At 37.6% G+C, this 23,330-nt stretch overlaps 1 protein-coding gene across 2 annotated transcripts in view; it reads left to right on the forward strand.

Moving 5' to 3' along the window:
* exoc6b (exocyst complex component 6B) overlaps positions 1-23,330 on the forward strand; it is a 111,789-nt gene that overhangs the window by 20,955 nt on the left and 67,504 nt on the right. For both annotated transcript variants that reach the window (XM_051898696.1, XM_051898697.1), the window contains exons 2-8: positions 1,807-1,972; positions 2,122-2,169; positions 2,276-2,366; positions 3,047-3,092; positions 4,941-5,145; positions 16,246-16,419; positions 19,522-19,590. In XM_051898696.1, the coding sequence (XP_051754656.1) occupies positions 1,807-1,972; positions 2,122-2,169; positions 2,276-2,366; positions 3,047-3,092; positions 4,941-5,145; positions 16,246-16,419; positions 19,522-19,590 (799 nt within the window). The remainder of the gene's footprint in view (positions 1-1,806; positions 1,973-2,121; positions 2,170-2,275; positions 2,367-3,046; positions 3,093-4,940; positions 5,146-16,245; positions 16,420-19,521; positions 19,591-23,330) is intronic.

The raw sequence follows: 23,330 nt of genomic DNA on the forward strand, positions 1-23,330 counted from the left end.
ATGGTCAATCAAGTAAGATTACTTCATGGCTGACCCATGCTGTGAAATGGGTAGAATCATTACATTCAGTAGGGAGATATTCTTAATGCAAACAAATGTTATTTTGACCTTTTTTTTTTTTTTTTAATTTTGATTATTCATAAGGAAGAGTCTGGACTGTGATGCCTGATGCTTATTTTTTTCCCCTCTGAATAACTGGTTTAAAAAGGTGTTCTTGAGCCAGATTCTGTACAGTCTCACACAGCTGGACCACTGCAGCTGTGCTCTTGACAATTTGTTTAGCTTTTTGTTCCCATCCCTGCGTTTGTTTTGTGACTCTTGCTTAGGGAGTTGTGCAACACAGATTAGTGAAGATGACCTTTACTTCCATGATACTTGGATATATATTTCTAATTTTTATGTTTATTTTTTTAAACATTTATTAACAGTCAACTGTCATTTTTAAAAATAGTTTTGGCCTTTTTGGAAAATCGGGAAAGGACCAACATTAAAGTCACCATGAAATCAAAATGGACCATTATTATCTATATTATCTGTGCACATGTACCCTTATACTCTAAATTTTGGTCAGTTTAGAGTATTTTAGGCATTGCATGACTAATTGGAGCATGTCCGCTCATTTGTCTGTCTCAGTGTTCACTTTTTCCTGTACACGTCTCATATTTCCTTCCAGCATCTTCCTCTTACTACAGATAAAAATCCTTATTTCAGGTTGGGAAGTGCTTCTTTTACCTTGCAGCCCTGGATTTGAGGTGTTGACTGTGTATGAGTGTTTGTGCAAGAAGCGATCAGTGACGTCAAGACTGTGCTAATAGAAAGAGAACATTTCCTGAGCCACAGGAAGACAGTGCTCAGGTAAAGCCATGTGCTGGTATGTTTGTGTCCTGAATTAGTCTCACTGAACAGGACATCACATGCTTCCCTGACAGTCCTCACTGTGGCTCTGTCTATTAATCAGGATTAATTTACATATGATGATGACCTGACCTCTATCAGGAGAGTGTGATGTCTAAACTTCTTAAGAGTTTTTTTCAATATATTTTTTTTACTGTCTGATGTCACATTGGCTTGCTTGCTCGAGGTAAAACTGCTTTGTCATCATCTGTATGGAGATAAACACTATTGAATCTAATTGAATCAAATCTAATTTAATTGTGTTCTGTTGTCACTTGTTCTGGGCATTGGTTGGTATACCATGGTAAAATTATACCATAATTTTACGCTAAAGAAAATGTTGCTTTGTGGTTTAAAACTACTTTTTTTTTTGTCAATCAGAAAGACATTTTCAGTGTGCTTTTTGTGTATTTGCAGAGCTGAAGATGGGTCAATATTGCATTGATTTTGAAATATCCCATGCCATTTGTTGTGTTTGCTTTAATTTCAAATGAAAAAGAAAAGTATATCTACTTATAAGTTGTTCTCGAATTCATCAGCAGTTCTGAGCTTCTTGAGGAGTGTTTATTTCATATCTTCTACTGCCACCTAGTGGTGAACACCTTGCGTCAATGACAATGGCGTAAGATTGAATGTTTTATAGACATTATATTTGCATTCGCTTCACTCTATCAGAAATAATATCTTAATGTTAAAGTTGTTTATCGTATTAGATATGTTCAAAACAGTTAAAGATCAACAAGGCTCTTCATATATCTCTTGATAAACTTTAGAGTTGTTCCGTTTCATGTATAATTGAGCAGTAATAATATAATATTTTGTATTTAGCATCAATGTAATGTAGCCTATATGTATTTTTATATAGCGTAATTGTGACACTGTTCTTTTATGTTCTCCTTTTTTTCCTGAAAGGTCTGTTTATGATGGACAGGAACATGGACTCTTCATGGAGAAACTGGAGGGGCGGATCCGCAACCACGACCGTGAAATTGAGAAGATGTGCAACCATCACTTCCAGGGCTTTGTGGACTCCATTACTGAGCTGCTCAAAGTGCGCGGAGAAGCCCAGAAACTTAAGGTGCAGAAAGAAGAGATGAGGGTTTGAGGAAATCCTATAAAACCAGAGAGAAGAAACAAGAGAAGGAGATGCATTCTAGGCCTAAACTGAAATGATTTGAATTAATTTTTTTATTACTCTCAGATAATTGGTTGTCTTATCTTTCTCAGGGTCAGGTGACTGAGACCAATCAGAAGTTACAAAATGACGGCAAGGAGGTGTGTATCCTGCTTGGTTAGTTTAGTCTTTGGTATAGAACATGTAACAGTAAAGTGGCACATATATAATGATCATGACTGAAAATAGTGGTTACCTTGCCTGTAGCTCCTGACGTCAATGGATGAACTGAGACAGTGCCGTCTGCAGCAGAGGAATATTGCCACCACCATTGACAAACTCACACACTGCTTACCAGGTACAAACTTTAGGCCTCTGTCTGAGCTTTTTCAATTTTTACTATTTGCTGTATTTACACTAAACAGAACAATCAGACAGTAAAGATATTTATAATGATGTTACTAAAGATATCTGTTTAAAATAAATGCAGTTCTTTTGAACTTTTTATTAATCAAAGAGTCCTGAAAGAAAAGTATTAGGCAGCACAACTGTTTTCAACTGCGATAATAAGACATGTTTCTTAAAGGGATAGTTATCCAAAAATGAAAATTATCCCATGATTTACTCACCCTCAAGCCATCCTAGGTGTATATGACTATCTTCTTTCAGACAAACACAATCAGAGTTATATTAAAAAATATCCTTGTTCTTCCAAGCTTTATAATGGTATAATGGATGATTTTTGGGTAAACTATTTCTTTAAGCACCAAATCAGCATATTAGAGTGATTTCTGAAGGATCATGTGACACTGAAGACTGCTAAAAATTCAGTTTTGCCATCACAGAAATAATTAACATTTTAAAATATATTAAACAGAAAACAGTTATTTTAAATTGCAGTAATATTTCACAATATTATGTGTTTTACTGCATTTTTGATCAAATAAATGCAGCATTTATACTCACCCTAAACTTTTGAACTAGTGTACTGTATGTTTTTTGTAAGTGCTTAGAAGCTCACATGCTTTTTCCTTGCAGTGTTGGAGATGTACAGCAAACTGCAGGAACAGATGAGAACCAAAAGGTATGAAGTTTGTTCAGATGCCTTTTTTGTATATGCTGCACACAAAAATACCAGATGAGCAATAGGTGGCAGTAGAGATTAACTTAACATACAGGTTGAGCTTAAATGCACAAGCACAGTTCAGTGCCCACAATATTTTAACACCTTTACTTTAAAAAAAAAAAAAAAAAAAAAGGGGGTAAATTTGAGAACAGGACATTCTCAGATGGGAAAGAGAGAGCAAGGTGTTGATGATTTAAACAGGTCCTTGATCACTGGACCACTGGAGTGTCTCATTCAGTCTGATGTGACTGTGACCAGACAGAGGGAGAGTTTTTCAGATGTCTGAGATGTCCAAAGCAGCATTTGGCAGCTGTCAGGAGTCAGAGACACAGAGGACACATTTGGATTGGATTTTCTTAGCTTTAGCAGCTGCATACATTGAACCGTCCCAATTCTCAGCATTATCAGGCATCTTCCTTATTTATGGGATTTTTGTTTTTATGGTTAGGAACAGTAGACATCTGACAGGAAAGTGGAGGGAGAGAGAGGGGGAACTGGGTGGAGATGATACAAGATTTTAACCTGAGTCCTCATGAGCACGCAGCTCTTATATGACAAGCACATTGCAACCCTCAGGGGGACACAACAGGCTTCTGGGGGGGTCTGTAAAAAAATGAGAGAAAGAGAAAAAAATATTTTACAAAATATAATAGGACTGTTAATAAAGTTAGTACATTTAATTTGAGTGGAAAATGTTTACATTTAACATCACTTTAGTAGTGGTTAGAAAAGAGATACAACATTACCTATAAATAACCAATATTTTCAGATAAAAGTTTTAATAATTTGCTTCAATGCATCAATAGTATTTAATTTTAATTTTGCATTGTAAAAATATTACAAAATAATTTATATTTTGTAATACATAGAAAATATATGGCTGCCTTAATATTTTATAAAGGGGGTTCCCTAACAAGGGGATCATTATATTTGGGAATGAAAATGCTTGTCCACCTAAATTCTATTTGAAAGTAGCACTCTAAACGTTTTTGAAGCATTGGTTTTGCTGTCTTGTCGTGTCCTCTGTGTGACCTGAAGTTCGGCATGGGCCTGCAACTTTTCCATCCATTTTGTTTTTTATTTATCTCTGCTGTCCGTGTTTCCCTGTCTCTCTTGTGTGCTTGGTTTTGCCATTAGCCTGGAGGTAGCAGCAGGGTCGGCCAAGAGAGACTCTCCCCGGCGTTGGGTCTGCTGTGTAATGTTGCGTGACTGTGATGCTGTATTGAGTGTGTGTGTGTGTGTGTGTGTGTGTGTGTGTGTGTGATGAGCATAGCTCATCTCTGAGATCATCTTGATTGGGTTAAATTGTTATCATGCTGAGATCTAAGTCTTTAACTAAAGGTTAAAACACGTACTGCATGTGCAAGGCTCAACAGTAAGGATGTCCTGAGGAGAGCTTTGAGAGTTTTTGGTCATTTGCCCTCCAGTGCTGCATTTTCAGTATGTGTGTTTTTCTGCTAAACTTAAACGTTTGAATTATTGTAATTTATTAAACTCCAACCTCCCCAAGATTCTCCTGATTTGGAAAAAAGCAACTATACATACCATTATTAATTTATTAATTATTAATTTCTTCATATATAATGTTTTTTTGTTTTGTTTTGTGTTTGTTGATTTGTGCTTATTGAAAATGATGACTTGGAAGTAAAAATCTGACCTTCTGTCTCAAGTGGGTCAGCAGAACAAAAAAAACTTATTGTTGAGCCCTGCATTTGTTCTCATTAATAGTGGGAAGGTTTTTGAAGTAGCAGATATAAGCAACATTTCCTGTATCCATCATTTCTGACCCTGTCGTATGCTACCCAGATACTACCCAGCTCTACGAACTCTGGAACAGTTGGAGGAGAGCTGTTTGCCTCAAGCGGGATCATATCGTTTCTGCACCATCATGGCAGAGAATATCCCACGTCTGCGCACGCAAATCAGAGACGTCTCCATGTCTGACCTCAAAGACTTCCTGGAGAGCATCCGCAAGCATTCGGATAAGATCGGAGAGACTGCCATGAAACAGGTGTGTGTGCTTGTGTTTGAGAGAGAGCGAACGAGCGCTCATGTCTGAATAATGCCTGGAGGTGTGTCCGAGCTAGTCTGACAGCTGCTTCATGTGCTCACCTCTGACCTGACGGTCACAGCTGGGTTTCAACACGAGGTCTCCGAGGGAAGGACAATGGCCTTGTTCTTCGGTAGTTTAATGTGCCTTTTTCCCATTTTTCCTTTCATCTTATCTCTGACCATCTAGTCATCTAGTCTGGAGGAAAGAGAGCTACCAATCTGTTCTGAATCAAAGATCATTTTAGGTCGCTTTTGTTTATGCCAGAGGAGTAGTGGAACGCTGTGTATGGACACTGCTTCAAGGACAGTGCACAGAGACACAGAGAAGACTCAGGGAACACATATGAGAGAAATTGAGTGGATTTTTCGTTGGAATGCAGAAAAGTCCTCTGCTTTCTTTTACAGTTATTAGACCAAGATGGGGTGAGGAGTGCATTAGAATATGAAACGCCAAGTAGACATTAAGATCTCCCAAGCACCATAAAAATCTGGCCTCACTCTTTTCCCTCTCTTTAACATATTTTTCTTTACTTTCTTCCTTGTCCTTTTTCACAGCGAAATAAAACTGATCATGATAGATGTTATTGTGCGAAAGCTCTGTTGGAGGCGGTTTCTAAGGCAGGCATCACTATTGCACATACTTACCATACATACTAATGTCCATACATACTAATTTCTGTATCTATAAGTATTCAAACTTTCATGCAACTCATCCTTTACTGTTTGTGCTTCAGACATGAATGATATTTCAAATGTGGTGGCTTGAACTCTTGAACTAATCAATTTCCAAGCAATCAATTTAGAGTAAAAACACAGACTTACAATGGAGAGCATAATTGGTACTATTATATTATAGAGCAGTTGGCCACAGCAAATTTCCAAGGGTACCTCAATATGACTTTAAAATTGTTTAATGTCCCCCTGTAGTCCATAATCTTATCCCTTAAAACTGATCTTTGATCACCAAAATGACACATTTAAGAATTTTTTCCTGTGGAAAAAAATGTCTTCATGCCTTAAAATAGCTTAAATGTAACTCTACACCCTTGCCTCATTTATTATACGCTGATATATGAATATGCTAATTAGCCCCGCCTCCACACACTTGCACAAGCTCGAGGTAAAGGCTGTACAATGGTATCGCTTCTTACAATGCCAGACGCATAATATGATTAGCCTTTTGCTTGACTATATTATCAAACAGCTAATAATGTGTTCCTAATGTTACACAAACCGTGTTCCCGTTCGAGTCAGACAGCTGTCTTCTAACAATCAGTATCAGAAACGCTTTGAACACCTTAATGTCAGTGGAGAAAGGCATATAGTTCATCATAATATTGTTATATATACATCATGTACCCGCTATATTACCAAATCTACCCAATTTTTTTTTTTTTTTATATCAACAGAAAAATATACCGGGATATATTCTCTAGAGACTCTCATGCTTCAGAGCGGTCATGGTTAATGGTATGCTAAAGCCCGCCGTCACGTTGACATGATTGGTTACAGTGTAGTTTGTGATGTCAGAAATACCAGCGATTTCAAACCGCGGGTTTGAGACTTGTCTCTTTTTTCACTGCAGTTTTAAATAGAAAATACTCAGCAGTGGTGTTGACTTATGAATTTGCACATGGTTTGTCTTAAAGCATGTTAAAAACACCACATAGACATATAAACAACATAAAAAACTTGATTTTCACCACAGGGGGAGTTTAAGAAAAAAAAAGACAAAACAAGCATTAAAATAAGCTCAAACAACTGATCTTCACTTCTTCAACAATTGTTTTTTTTTATGAAGATCTATGATTCCCACTGTCTAGAAAAAAACATATATGATATATGTATATGTATATGTATATGTAGGATATATGAGGTAGCCTAATTTTAAAATTGTGAAATTAAAATTCGTTATTTCAAATGTCTCATAATGGAAGCGACGTGGTTGCAACGTGCATGCGGTACGTTTTCCAGGGGCATCGAGAAAAAAAATTCTCAACTTTTCAGAATGCCGCAAGCGCACCGCAGGTCATGAGACAAGAACCAACCGATCAGCTTCAGCCTTTCCGTAACAAAACATCGAAAGCTCAGCCGAACAGCTGATCATAGCTGTGCAGGGTGGTTTTTATATCTCATCTCCATAAATATATCTAGTAGTAAAGTTAATGCTATGGCTAGAAATCAATTTATCAGTTCCCTTAGAACTTAGAACACCCTAACAATTATATTGCAACATGCATAAGACCACTCAGAAACACCTTTGCAACATTCTGGCAACACCCTAGCATCATTAAGGATAATTTTGCAGTCGCCACTGTCACATTTTCTTCAGAAAGTTCTCCACTCTTCTAATCACTACCAGTTCCTCTCAATATGGTTCAGTTGCTGATCCTAATTAAGAAACAGTGGAGAGCAAAAGTAGCCAAAAAGATGTCACTGAAGAGTTTAAATATTCCTCCTTGAAAAAGACCAAAGCCATGCGTGTGTGTGCATGTGATGGTGTGCTATTGCATGTGTTCTCTTTTTACTGTGTGAACATTTTTTTAGTTACACCCCAACACTTTCAAGATTACTACTAACTTAACAACATTTTTCAGTAGTTTGGAGTTAGTTCAGCTCTTTTCCAAAACTGTGAATAGCTCTTCCAGGTGTAGCTTGATGAAACACTATATGGCTGGTTTTTATTGTGCATGCAGCTTTACAGTCAAGCGAGCTGAGGAGCTCTCCTAAACGGTCTTCTCTCTTATATGAAGCATGGAAATTTGATCTATTCTTCTTTTTGTTCAGCCGGTTTAAATTAAATGATTCAAGAAATGATTCACCCGTTTGAGTCGCTTTGCAGAAGTGTGGCATTTTAGGTCTTTTTTTTATTTTTTTATTAAAATATTTAGTTAAATGCTGCAGATGTTTCCAGCTAAATTCTATAAGTTAAGATGCATTCTGTTTAAGAAGAATGTCATTTTAAGATGCATTCTATGCATTCACAAGTATTCTCTTCAATATACTTTTATGAAATTATTAATTACATAATCATGCAGTTTTATATGTAGTTTTAAAGGCAGATATTGTTTCCCCAGCTTCAATGTAGTAATATATGTGGCTGCTTTTTTGTTTCTGGGACTAGTTTTGTAATTTACTTTTTCTCAAGAGGAACTTTACTGTAATTTAATCACTTTAAATTATGAGTAGCGTGTAGCTTGGAAAGCTAGAGTTTCAAAGTTGCTTCAATAGCGCTGCTTCTTGGAAAGTTAATTTTGTCTCTGACGATGTTGAAGAAGAGAAGTTGGACAATGAAACAATATGTGTATTCATCCAGGTAGGCAGGACTGAGGTAGATGTGAATTCTACCAGCAGGTTTTAATGCATTCGCTGTCTGACATGAGCAAATGCATGTGGACACCATGAGTTGTAATCAGAGATACCCGTTTGTTCGGTTGCTGGTCTGCTTCCAGTTGCCCCAGCCCAGCCTTTCGTTCCACTTTGTCCCTTTTTCCCCTCTCCTCATCAGCCTGTGCCCTTGTCCATAGTTTGAACAAACTGTTGGCTCCTGAAGCTCCGGAACTTGGTGAGTTTCCACCGGTCCAATCTGGATGATGGGACTGTTTGGTTTGAACTCTCTGCTGGTCTGCTTTCTGAGGCTGATCATCTGCTTTGTTTATCAAAGGGCATACACGTCTATTAGTTTGTGCCCTTCCTTTAGTACAATGTGTTATCATCTATTAGATTATTTTTAATTTAGTGAATTACATTATTACTCTTTACACATGAAAAGAGGTTTATATTTAGATAAGTGTATCCATAAATTAAAAGTTTATCCTTTTTCTGTTTCGGATTGGTAGGGATTATTATAGTTGCTGAACATATATTTTTGCAGTCAAAAACAGGGATGGAAATGTAGTTGTACCCTATATGAAGACATGAAGCAATATTGCATGCTTGTCAAATAAATGTTGTATCTCAAATCACTCTTGTTCAGTCATCTCCTATATAGTGAATATCGCATAGTGCACTATATAGGGAGCCATGTTTGTGTTTCTTATTTTGACACACTGCACAGCTAATTCATACATTTAATTTTACTTATCTGAGTGAGTTGTCCTGAAAAGGTCTATACATACAATAACTGTATAACCAATAATTATCTTTATAAATATTCAAATATATATTAAGAAAAATGTGCTGACCCCAAACATTTGAACAGTAGTGTATGCAGTTTAGGTTCAAATGGTAAAAACATTTGTATTTGTTGCAACTCTTCAACTAGCCCACCACTTGGGCCTCTAGGTGATTGGCGTTTGAGACCTCCTGGTCTAGTAGGTCATCTGTATTCATTATTGGGATTTATTGAAGGGATTATGGGAGTAGGGAAGAAGGGAATCACGTAATGGGGTAAAAGTTAGATTGCACAAGATGAAGTCAAATTGGGAACAATCAGTGAATATCCCTTTTTTTTTTTATCCGTAAATTTCTACTGACCGTAACAAAACCCCATAGAGGGCCATGCAGATGCGCAAATAAGTTCTTGTGCCATTTTAAACCATTTACATAAGCTGTAAGGATTAATCCCTGTGTGTAATATTGGTTGGATGTAAGGTGGATGAGTTTGCCAAACAGATAATGAAACACACTGGCTCATGTGATTTTGGTTATGTGTTTTCTTGGGTGCCTGTCCTACCCTTCCAGTGGCCTCTGGCGTAGAACAGCTAATTGTACTGAACGGTGTTCAAACTCTTGAACCACACGATTTGCAGCATGCGCAACCACCCAGGCAAATGCACACACACTTATGTCAACATCACCATGTGGTGTCCTAACCGTGCGCGGCTGTTCGGGTTCAAAACGTGGTTAACTGCTCTTCCTCCCAACCTTGCGTCCTCTCATCTCCCGTCACGAACTTCCATTTGACCCAGATTCTGCTCATGCTGACGCGATTCATGTCTGACCCGGTCTTGGCCACTGACTTCAGCTACTGCTTGAGTCTCTGAGATAAACCTTGATCCAGGGCACTGCTGGAGCTGATCTTCAGCGACTCCTTTTTGGGAACACACTGTTTGAATGAATCGTTCTTCCCTGGAGCCTGACTTCGTATCCACAGGTTTATCTTCTAATAAAAGAGAGAAAGCAAGTGTGTTTTAAAAGGTTTGGTGGAGACTAAAATGGAAGCTTGAGTATCTGCTTTAGTTGAGAACTTACAGTATACATTCAATCTACATGTCGATCAACACCTATTAGATAGCTAGTAGTTTAGTGTTGATCATAAATTTCTTATCATGCCCAAATAGGAAAAAAAAAAATGCAGAAAAAACAGTAAAATTGTGAAATATCATTATATTTTTAAAATGTAATTTATTCATTTGATGACAAAGCTGCCATTACTCCAGTCTTCTGATTCAAATGATCCTTTAAAAATCATTCTAATATGCTGATTTGGTGCTCAGAGTAATGGAAACCAAGAATTCTTTAAATAGAAAATTCAAAAGAACAATATTTATTTAAAATATACATCTTTTGTAACATTATAAATGTGTTTACATTATGAATGTCCTTTTTCATCATTTTAATGTCCTTGCAGAGTAAAAGTATTCATTTCTTTTAAAAATCTTTTACTGACAAACTTTTAAATGCTAGAGTACCTGGTTTTTGGAGAAGCTGACAGACTTTTTTTTTTTTTTTTTTTTTATGTAAGCAATTTTTTCCCATGGTGCTTGCTTAGGCAACTCTTACTGTTGCTCAGAACCACATACGCAACACCTTGGCATTGTCAGCAGGTTTTGCATCACTTACTTTTTTCTTCAGAAAATGTCAAAAAAATGTTGCCCTTATTTCTTGGCTTGTAAACCAGCAAAAACACTTCACTTCATGTCAATTCTCCTTTTTTTTTCCACCAGTCAATGCTCTCCATTATGCAGTGCCATTTGCATCCAGTAGGGGGCAGCAGAGGTCATCCCAGATTCTGCCTGACTCCGCTGCTCTGTAACATCTCCCGCAGAAGTGGAATGTTGGTGTAGAGTTAAACCAATATTCAAACTCCAGTAACCTTTGAACAAAGTGACCGTCCAGCTGGCACTTGCCAAAGCCTCACATTCCTACTATTAAAGTTTGTTTTCTTGCATGTCTTTGAGTCCTGTAAGATTTGTCTTCTTGGCGCGTGTTCACGTGCATGTGTGTTTTGGCTGTAACCCGGCACGTGCTGATTAGAGCAAAGCTATGGAGTTGTTCCTCAAAAGTAAACCAAGTGAACGATAAATCAAGCTCTAATGTCACCTTGCACAAGCTTTCTGTTAACTCGGAGAATCAATCTGTAACACTCTCTTATTCTTGATTGCTGACACAGACTCTGGCTCCTGGTTCTGACCTGCGACTTCTCTTCGCTAGCAGATGTGACTGCTCTGCTTACATGTTGGCGCTCGTTGTGGCCTTTTTGCAGCTTCAGTAGTGGTTTCTGCTGTTAAATACAGAAGGGTGCCGTCGCTCTTTCTACTTTTTTGTGGGTTTCTGTTCCAATGGTTTTGTGGTCGAGTGACGTTGGAGACATTCTGACTGTAGAAGCTGCAGAAGAATGGATCGGTTGCTCTCTGCTGACTGATGAAGAACAGAGCGCCTTTTCCTCCCATCATTTATATTTCTCTTCTCTTCAGGGATTTCACTTTTTCTCTTTTGACCCTGTATTTGCCCACTTCTTAGTCATTTTTGCCCATCTATCTGTGCATATTATGGTCACATTGTTAATGTTGTGTGGAGAAATGCTTGAAGTTTCCACATTCTTTAGGCTGACGTCACAAGACAGATGGTATCTCTACTACCGCCAAATACCTTTGGGCAATAAATCGGTTGTTTCAGGGTAAGACCCTCAACCTCAAGTGGATCCACTTCCCTTTCCACAGCAGAGATGGCTTCTCTTGAGCTTTGGATGTCTCTCATTCCCTCCTCCCCGCTCCATTCTTCCATCCCCTACTCCAGAGGAGCGAGTAAGCGCACGAGCGAACCGCTAATAACAGAAGGCTATTTGTCTAGAAGGCTCTGTGATCCAGACTTGCAGACTGGTTCCTATTCCACTGGAAATTAGGCCCAGTCTCGGCGAGTCTGTGATTGTTTTAATTCCACTAACAAATGATCTGAAAATAAATATATTGGGAGATCCAGTGCTATAATAATGGCTCCATTGTAAGCTGTCGAGCACAGAGAGTCTGTGTGTATGAGTATAGAGAAGCAGTTAGTCAAAGATTATGTTATAGACCTCAAGCTTGAATTTGAATCTCCCTCCCAACCCTCCGGCATGTCCCTTTTGTTCTGTCAGTCACTTCTATTTCTTTGCCCAAATTTATTCCAGTTTTGTTCCATTTTACTCCTTTATACATCTTTTCTCTGTTGGAGCGTGTTTGTACAATGAAATGACAAGTGTTTCCACTATCTTCAAAATGATTTTTAAAATACTGACTTTGTTGTCTTCTGCTTGTGTTTTAGGAAGAGGTTGGTTATATCTAGTTATTTGGAAATCATTCTTTTGCCAAAAACCATTGTTTGCCACAGACAAGCATATGCATGTTCAAAATTCTGGTCAGGGCTATTAGTAAATTATGCAAATGTTTATGATTGAACATTTAACAAAGCTACTGTGTTCGGGAAACCCGTTGAAAATAATCCTGTTTTAGCAGTCTTGGCTTCTTAAAGGTAGGGTAAGCAAGTTCAGAGAGGCTAGCAATAGCAAGCTAGCTTTGAAAGCATAAGATCCCACCCTGCCTTCAGAGCTCTCCCCAAAGACACGCCTCCTCCAAAACACATTAGCGCACACAGCCAGAGCAGAGTCTGCAAAACATCACAAGAGACTGCGTTAAATTACCCCATTTCTCAAAGCACATAACATTACATAATAATAAATGTAAACAATATACAGAGCTCATTTCGGCATTGATAGTATTGCAATAGAAGTGCATAAATCTGAGTCTGAGGATGTGAACAGCTCCGGGTAGAACATCATGGGTTGCCATCTTGAAATTACGGTTACAACATGGTGTGAACGCAGCATAAGCTCGTTATTTTGGTTCAGGAAGAACTGTAAAAGATGACTGCTGGTTGTTTGCGGCACTCTGTGACTGTCTGTCTACAACTCTGCATAACCTTCCGGAACTCGCTGATGACGTGTTATGTCTGTGAGCACGGTGCGCAGAGGAATGGAAATACATATGTTGACAGGCAGATAGGACATCGGTCCGAATGCAATGATTGGATGACAATTTTTTGGTCCTGTGACTTCCACAGATGATATATTTACATTTTTTAAATATTTAGACCACTTCTGTTATTGATTGCTATCAGGAGATTCAATCAGTATAACAAAAAGTGTTTATGAAAAAGTTTTCCTACTCTACCTTTTAAGTATTTTATTGTTTTTCTCCAAAGGAAAATTAGTAGAAAACTGAAGAAAAAGGTACCAAGACTGTTGTTTTTTTTTTTTTTTTTTTTTTTGTGCAGAAATGGATTATATAGCCCATGAAGCAAATGACTAGTGATCGACCGATATTGATTTTCTTTAGAACCAGTACCGATAATGATAATTTGTGTTTATGTGCTCGATAACTGATATGCAGAACCAATATTTATATACTGTTATACTTCTGTTTTTGACACGATTACAACACCACTGAACTGAACAAACCATTTTATTTATAACAATCACTCCCTCCTTGCATAGAAAACAAAACAAATCTTATTTATACACCAATAAATTTTGTTAATTTTAATCTTCATATTACAAAAATAATTTTATTTATAAAAAGCATCAGCAGCAACACTAATGTTAACAATAAACAAAATAAATGCAGAATGTCTAATGTTTTCAAATGGAGAAAATAAATTAAAGACAGGAATCATATCAATTTTGCAGAAATGTAATACTTCATTTTAAACTACAGTTTTAGTAGATTTATAAGCTGTTTAATAGGCTAAAGAGTGAAGAATAATTCGCTGGATAATGATAACTGAATAATATTCTCTGGAATATTGGAGTATAACAAAGAAAACAACGTATTTTATTGCATTTCTCAACTGGTAGCCTATGTTATATCAGAATTATTAATAATGTTTTTGTCGTTCTAGATTATTAAATATCTGCTGACAAAGCATGTAAGTATACTTTACCTGTGCACGCTGTTGTCTCGTCTCCCCTCAGTTGCGCTGTAATGGCGATCCTGTGCACAATTCTCAAAACACCCACAAGATGGTGACGTAAATCCGATATTACAAAACCGATATCTAATTATGGTAAAATGCTTAAATATAGTGGAAAATATCAAAGCTCATGCTCATGCTCAAAGCTCATGCTAAGTGGATGGGATTTTTACTTCTGTTGAACTCTATTCACAATTACAAGTATTTCTGAAGGAAATAAAGGCTATACAACAAATGGCATAAAATCTTGCAGAACAATTTTTTCAAAAGGAATAATCTTTTTCTTCTCTTATTTGGCCTGTTCCTGTTCCATTATTAAAAACTTCTGATTTGTTCAATTCAGAAGTTCTTAATAATGGAGCCCTTCAAGGGGCCACTGAAGGAAATACATTTTTGCAGTGTTTGTTTCTTTTTGTTTGCCATCCCATACCCCATCACTCATTAACATGACGTTAATGCCTCTACTTAAGATGAGAGGACCGAACTGGATAAGTGGGACATAACAGCCAATGAAGCACAATAGACAACACACTACTGCAACATGCTGCATCCAATACACCCTCGCTATGACGCACATGCCTTTACTAGAGATTAGAAGAGGACAAGAACTTCAGACATGTCTAAAGAAATAAGTGGAGCACAATGCTATGATGAATACAATGACAACGCTCAATCTTTCCATAGTCCAGTTAGTGCATTTAAGACCTTTTTGTTCTCAGAGAAGAATAATCAGAATAAACAGTGTTGTCTTGAATCCTTTTTGTGAAAACTTGGTTTCTATATGATTGTCTTCATGGTGTTGAAGTTTTCTCTCCATTCCCTTTTTGTTTTGTTCTATAAAGAGGCCCTTTATTGTCTGCTTTGAGAGACTGGGTTGAAATGTTCAACATTTCCTATAATGAAGTCCTTTAATTCTGATGCTCTTAATGGGAAGGAATTCTTGAGTTGCAAAGGTCTCTTCATGTGCCACCATCCGATACACTCTCGCTATGACGCACATGACTGTACTAGAGAGCTCAGCCTTTGCGTAGTCCATTTGGACCTTCTCATTCTCAGAGAAGAATAATCAGAATAAACAGTGTTGTCTTGAATCTTTTTTGTGGAACCACCAGGCAGCCACAACATCCCTCTTGTATTGTCGCTGCTTGGTTTCTGTTCTCTTGTCCTCATGGTGTTTTGGAGTTATGGCAATTTCTCTCCATTCCCTTTTTCTTTTGTTTAGTTTTTTTCAATGTTTTTTGTCTGCTTCAAGAGCCCTCCATGCCTGAATCTTGCTCCCCACTAAATAACTTGAGGGGTTTGTAAGGAGAATGTTGCGTGAGCATTGAACTTAGTCTTGACGTCAGACGGTGTTAGTTAAAAAATAGTGTTCTATTGAGGAAATCTCATCTGAACTCTCACGTTTTGCTTATGGGGAAATCCTTTTTCACAGGTGCCCTTCTCTTTGTTGGCACTAATGGGAAAAGACGTACTTTGTGTGTATTGTATGTAGCACAATATCACTATTGAATTAGAATGTCACAGGGAAAATGATTGACAAGCTCAGTCTTTATTCCTTCTTGAATACATGTGGGATTCTACAATTAGTGAATGCTAAAATACTCACTCTCTTTTCCCCCATGGTTTATTGGATTGGTTGTATAATTTTATTTGTTATTTGTTATAGAATTAAGTATTTTAAAGTAGTTTTACAGAAATTAGCATTATCACATGATTATTTAGAATCAGTGTATTTTTATTTTTAATTTTATACGAAATGTATTTAAATTTCATTTGGATTATTTAAAAAACCAAACAAATGTTATCTATCTATCTATCTATCTATAGAACCAAAAAAATGAAAGTCCTTCCATATTTTTCTATTGACGTGTTGCTGTGTTTTGTTTTCCAGGCACAGGTGCAGATTGCTCGTGACAATGCAGTGACATCACAGCAGCGGTCAGCGAGTGGACAGAGGATACGGAAGGAAGCATGCTCAGGCACAGAGGTGGACAGAAATGAAAGCAACCCCTTCACGGAACAGGATTCTGGGATATTGGATGTGGAGGATGAAGAGCAAGATGAGGTGAGAAGGGAAAGATTCATTTCAGCAGTCAAGCATTTAAATTCATTTTAAAGGGATAGTTCACCCAAAAATGAAAATTATTACTCACCCTCAAGCTCAAGCATAGGATATGTGTATATGACTGACTACTTTCAGATGAACACAATCAGAGATATATTTAAAAAAGTAAAAAATAATGCATCCATCCATTAAAAAACAAAGTAATCCATACGACACCAGTGGGTTAGTAAAGGCCTTCTGAAGCAAAGCGATGCATTTTTGTAAGAAAAATATCCATATTTAAAACTTTATAAATTCAAATAACTAGCTTCCGGTGGACGACCGTACGCAGAATGCGCAAGTCGACTTGCGCCAAATGAGTAATCCTCTGACGTGATGTATGACGCAGGATGTAGGAGTATTGTAAGCTTAGACGCCTCTTGCGGTTCAAACAAATAGGGCTCTACAACAAATTTAAACTCCTTCTCTTATATCGAAATTAAAAAATTATCTTTTTAGACTTATAATCCGTGACCGGTGATTTGTTTTGCTCTATCCTCTGTGCCTCTGCGTTCGTCATTATGTTGTCCGTCAGGTCAAAGGAAACTCTTCCACCGCAAATCAACTTGCGCATTCTGCGTACGGTCGTCCGCCGGAAGCTAGTTATTTGAATTTATAAAGTTTTAAATATGGATATTTTTCTTACAAAAACGCATCGCTTCGCTTCAGAAGGCCTTTATTAAACCCCTGGAGTTGTATGGATTACTTTTTTATGGATGGATGCATTATTTTTGACTTCAAAGCGTGGCCCCCATCCACTGCCATCATAAACCTTGGAGGACTAAGGATATTTTTAAATATATCTCTGATTGTGTTCGTCCGAAAGAAGATAGTCATATACACCTAGGATGGCCTTGAGGGTGAGTAAATCGTGGGATAATTTTTGGGTGAACTAACCCTTCAAGCTTTTAGAAAGATGTTCTTAGTCTGATTTTGGGTATTATTCTATAGCTGTATCAGCAACATTGAAAGCTCCAGTCTCTGTATAGCGCCAAAGCTCATGTGATTGTAGTACAGTACAGTCATGCCGTGTACCAGCTGCTTTGACAGGATTATCAGGTTGACTCGTAACGTGTGCAATGGCTCACGGCCTCCTGAGTGTCCGATCTTGCACAGTGTACGCCCTCCTTTACTCACCCTCAAGTTGTTTCAAACCTGTATGAGTTTCTTTATTCTGTTGAATACAAAAGAAGATATTTTGAAGAATGTTGGTAACTAGACAGTTGACGGTAGACATTGACTTCCATAGTATTTAAGTTGATGGCTACTGTCAACTATTAAATGATTAAATGATGACAAAATGTTTATTTTTGGGTAAACTATCTCTTTAAGTAGACAAAACACAGTAATGGTTCTTGGTTCATTCAGTTAAACATGATGAAATTAATCACTCAATAAGTGAGTCAGGTTAATTCAGTAAATACTCCGACTGATTCAGTCTTTTTATGAATAACCGACTTAGATCTGGAAAACACCGTCACAGTTTTTTTAGTACAGCGTTCTGTTGCATTAGGCAAAAATCTAAAGTCATGAAAATAATTGAGTTTGATTTATTTATTTATTTGTTTATTTTTTTTAATGGAACCATTTCTGAATATTGACTCTAAATCCTAGTTTCTCTGTCTGTTTCCGTCCCTCTCCATCAGTCCCTTCTCCTGCTTTACTTTAATATCCCCATGGATTTGCTGTTAGGCTGCTTGCCCAGTCCAGGATCCCCTCCCTTCTTAATGGAGCGTCTCAGCTCTGCAGTTGTTTAGTGTCATTAGGGCTGCCCTGTTCCTCTGAGGCAGCAATGTGAGACGTGTGGAGCATGCAAGACGTGCTCCCCAGCTGGAGCTACCACCAGTAAGGAGCGAAAGGATGATCCTCGCTTAGCTCCTGAGAGACAAATTAAAATGAGACAGTCAAGGCAGTCAGTGTTCGTTGTGTAGTTCACGTTGATTTTATTTTGACATGCTCAGATAAGCGTTGTTTGTGTTGTGTGATTTCTTCACTTGTTTTGACATGGTGTTTTCACTTGCTGAAGCACCGCTAGATTGACACTTGTTGTGTTTGTACCAAAGCACTGGTTGATGGACTTCTGTTTTCTGTTTGCGTTATGCTAAGCAGACACGTTTGTTTCAAAGCAGCTAACAAAAAGTTACTTGCTAAATAAATGTTAATGTAATTGTTGACTACAGTTACCAACTTTACCTAACATCTCACCCAATTCCATAATAGTGCAACATTGTTAACTATATTATTTAAAAAATCTTTTTGATCAGCATCATCATTTCCATAATAGTTCCACAATAAGTGAAAATCTTACCTTCAGCTGACCCTGGCAAGGTTAATTCTTTTTGCCCTCTTGTTTGACCTTTCCCCCTTCCCTTCCCTCCATGCTTCAATCAGTCTGTGCGTCATCATGTTTTCCTCTTCTGGCTCCCGTTTGAGAAGCACTGCTTGTGCCAGGCTTTAATCTGCTTGAATCTCTGTGCTCAGGGGCTTCCTGAGAAACGGTTGTGTCCAAAGATGCAGATCAGTGCCCGTTTCATGACCCATTGCCACCTGAGCGATGTCCCCTTTCGCCCTTTTGTCCTGTCTGTAAACTGTTTGTAGGGGAGTATGTTGGTGTGAACACGCCATCCTTGAACTGGGCAGACATTTCCAGCACTGTCCCAGTGGTGCATCAAGATTGAATTGTTTTTTCCACATTCTCTGGTTTATTGTTGGTGGTGCCATGAAATAGCCGGGTTTGAATGTCCCTGGTTGCTATTTTGCGGGCACCAGATCAAAGCAGGTATTGTTTAGTTGGCCATTTGTTTGGCTTAATTTAGGAAAAAAGAGTCTTTCCTATACTGGTAAGGTCAAGGGTGGCTCAAGTCAAAGGTAAATATAGAAAATGTGATAAGTTAAAAATGGTAAAAACTATTATACTACATAGATTTTTCATGAGCTTTTAATTCGAAATAAATTCTAGTTGAAAAATATCTTTTAATGTTGTCTTTCCCTACTGACTTCCAGCTTTAGTGCTGCTTATCTGTATAGGCGATGTGTCTCTCACTGACTCGTATTTTATTGCAGATTCCTGGTGCGCAGGACTTGGTGGACTTCTCTCCTGTGTATCGCTGTTTACACATCTACACTGTATTGGTGAGTATGTTTTGTTTCAGGTTTGACTTGTCTGATATTTTTAATCAGAATACGATCTCTATGTTGGCCCTCACGCTTACACATATAACCCTCGCTTTGTTCCCCAAGGCCATTTGTTGCAATGTGTAATTCTTAGGGAGAGAATGTGTGTTTTCAGCATATGTTCATGAAATTGTGGATGTGTATTTTGACCAGTGTGTGTGTGTATGAGAGGTTGGTCATCTAAAATTTCATGTGGTAATGTTACCGTTTTATGAGTGAGTGTTTTACTCTACCTGTTCAAAAGTTTGGGGTCAGTAAGATTTTATTTGGAAAGAAATTATTACTTTTATTCAGCAAGGACACATTCATTTTTATCAGAAGTAACCGTAAAGACTTCTATATTGTTACAAAAAAATTCAAATAAATATTGCTCTTTTGAACTTTCTATCCATGTATCACGGTTTCCAGAAAAATATTAAGCAGCACAACTGTTTTCAATTTTGATAGTAATATGAAATGTTTCTTGAGCACAAAATCAGCATATTAGAATGACATTTTAAAATATTTTACAGTAGAAAACTGTTATTTTAAATTGTAGTAATAATTTACAATATTACTGTTTTTACTGTATTTTTGATCAAATAAGTGTAGCCTTGGTAAGCATACGAGACTTCTTTTAAAAGTATTAAAAAATATGATCAACCCCAAACTTTTGAATGATAGTTAATGTATAAATAAAAATTAATTTGATGTATAGCTTCATGATTCAGATAAAATTCAAATCCCAATGGCAAAAACAAGTCTAAAAGGACCGCTTTCACGTTTGTAGTTCTTGTTGAACCTGGCAAATGACTATTTCATAGTGATTTTTATGTCTTTTTTTTTTTTTGCTTAAAAAGGTTAGTTCACCCAGAAATGAAAATTCTGTCATTAATTACTCACCCTCATGTTGTTCCACATCCGTAAGACATTCATCTTCGGAACACAGATGAAGATATTTTTAATGAAATCCAAGAGGTTTCTGTCCCTCCATAGTTTATTCACAAAATAATATTATCAAGAGTGTGTGTTCACACAACAGTGTCAGCTCTCGCGCGAACACAACGCATGCGTCGTGGTGCTCTCGTGAACTCGGGTTGCAGATCGATATTTTCGTAAATAAAGTGGTAAATTGTCTTTCCTACCTTTCTGGACCTTGAAAATGGTAGTTGCTTTGGATCTCTATGGAGAGACAGAAAGCTCTCAGATTTCATTAAAAATATCTTCATTTGTGTTCCGAAGATGAACGAAGATCTTACAGATGTGGAACGACACGAGGGTGAGTAATTAATGACAGAATTTTCATTTTTGGTTGAACTAACCTTTAATATCTTGATATTAGATGTTCATAATACCACAAGATCACAGTATTTGACAAAATCACTAAGATTTTTGGTCAAAAAAATCATATAGCTCTAAACTGACTTCTATCTCTTCATCTCTATAAGTACATCTGTTAATCTGTGCTGGCTGGTCATTTTGAATCTAAGTGGCTAACACCAGTTGTTTGTTGATGACTTTGCTGAAATTTGCCAGTGGAAACTACTTCATAGTTTACCAGCAAGTTCTCCACCCAAAAGTACCCTGGAATGTTTCCTGCACAAACAAATATTTCATTTGAAGCAGTCACAAGTAATGAAAAACACTTCTTAAATGCATCAGTGTTAATTTATTAACTATAAACTTGCTAGACACTCATTTATGGAGTCAAGAGTCTTTAAATTATTTGTAGTATGCAAATAAAATCAAAATACAGCCAAGAATTTGGTGTAGGTCTACGTGCTTGGGTGGGTACGTCTGTTTTTTTTTGCGCGAATACGCACACGTTTGTTTTTGGAGTGTACGTGCTGACAGCTCCTCATGAAGACTCTTGAATTGTTTGAGTTGGTGGAATGTCACTTTTATGACCCTCCAGCCTGTAAATTTCATGTGCGAGCAGATGGACTGTCATTACTACAATAGTCTTTGTAATGGAAGCTGGTGAGAATGGCATGCTGGGGGTTCGGGGAAGAGAGGAAGCCTTTAGAGTTCATGTCTTGCCCTTTTTTTGACCAGTCCAAAGCTGCTCTGGAGACCAGGTCTAGGAGCCGTCTGAGGACGCAAAGGAAAGGGAGGAAAAGTAAGGGACGAGAGTTGTTTGAAAGTGACCAGGGAGTCATAGAAGGGACGCACACATATTGTTTTGAGGTTATAGGGAAAAAAAGCAAACAAATGAGAAAAGAGCCCCGATAAGTGAGTTGATGTGTTTCTTTTTAAGAAGGAATGTTCGAGTTTTTGTGTTTCCTTTCCCTGGTGACCCTTGAGTCACCTCAGACCCTGGGAAATCACACTGCTTACTTATACAAAAACAATCAGAATTGCACTTTATATGTCCCTGAAGGACTTTTTTGTTTAAACGGTGAGCACACGCCTGTGTTTCAATGCACCTATGGCAGATACTTCCCATCCACTGTATATTCAGTGTCCTGAACGCCCCCACAGGAAGGAAGTTGTTGAGACTGCTGTATGTTTATATGTCGATTGGCCTTAGTGTGACATCACTCCAGATAATTTAAACAAACATCATGTAAACACTGCTAAACACTACTGTAAAGAGTGAGAGGGACAGAGAGACACTCATGGAAGGGAGGGAAATGAGTCAAATATAGAATCTGTTCATGACCTTGGTCCTGTAGATGTACAATGGCGCTTTTTTGGTTCTGCTCTGACTCCTGAGCTGGCTGCACTCCAGATGGCAGGAGACACTGAGGGGGTTCACCTGGGTTTCCTTCATACCAGGGGGTCGTGACCCGGCCATGGTGTCCCTTGGCTTTTTTTTTTTTTTTGGTGCGTGTGTGTGAGACAGTATGGCTGTGGGGCCTGGAACTATAAGTGTGGAGCTGCTGCGGAGGGACAGGAAGTTGAACTCTGGTTGAAAAGTCAAGTCGAGGAATGGAAAGAATAAGGATGGCGAAAGAGAACAGGACAAGAAAGAGGTCAGAGTGCCTGTTGGAGGGTACATCCTGTTCTTTTGTCATGTTTGGCTGAAAAACTTAAATGGAAGACAATGTGTTTTAAGTTTTTCTTCACACTGCCATCAAACAATTGACATTTTTATGAATCTGAAAATAATAAAGTTCAAATGGACAGAGGAAAAAGATTATCCCTCCGGAGTGGTGGAATTAAAAGAGAACAGAGGACTGCAGTAGAATAGAAAGCAGAGAGAAGAGGAAGCGTGATACTCGAGTTTAGTTGTTGAAAGTGTGACCTCTCTGCCTTAAGGTCTTGCACTTACCGTAATCACTTATTGTTATTGTTTTATGGCATTTTTCTTTTAAACTCGTATGACCTCAAGTGCAGACATCGATCTTTAATGCTGCTACTGTGTCTGGTGGAGATCTTCTGGGGTCAGTTTGTGCTCTTACCTCTGTTTGCTTTATATATCTCTTTTAGTGTTTCTTTTGAATTCTTTGTCACCTATTTAGTCCATTTTAGATGATTTTAAAAAAAAGCTTTTTAGAATATAATAGAATCTACTCTGAATTTTTTCTAGCAATCTCACAACATTGCAAATAAAAGCAAACAAACAAATAATAAAAAATAAACTACTCCCATTGTTTTCCTGTTAGATACACTACCGTTCAACAGTTTGGGGTCAGTAAATTTTTTTTTTTTTTTTTTTATAAAGAAATTATTAATTTTATTTAGCAGGGATGTTTTTCAAACATGACATTAAAGAC

Source organism: Ctenopharyngodon idella, chromosome 7 (assembly GCF_019924925.1).
Source record: "Ctenopharyngodon idella isolate HZGC_01 chromosome 7, HZGC01, whole genome shotgun sequence".
Classification (NCBI taxonomy): Eukaryota; Metazoa; Chordata; class Actinopteri; order Cypriniformes; family Xenocyprididae; genus Ctenopharyngodon; species Ctenopharyngodon idella.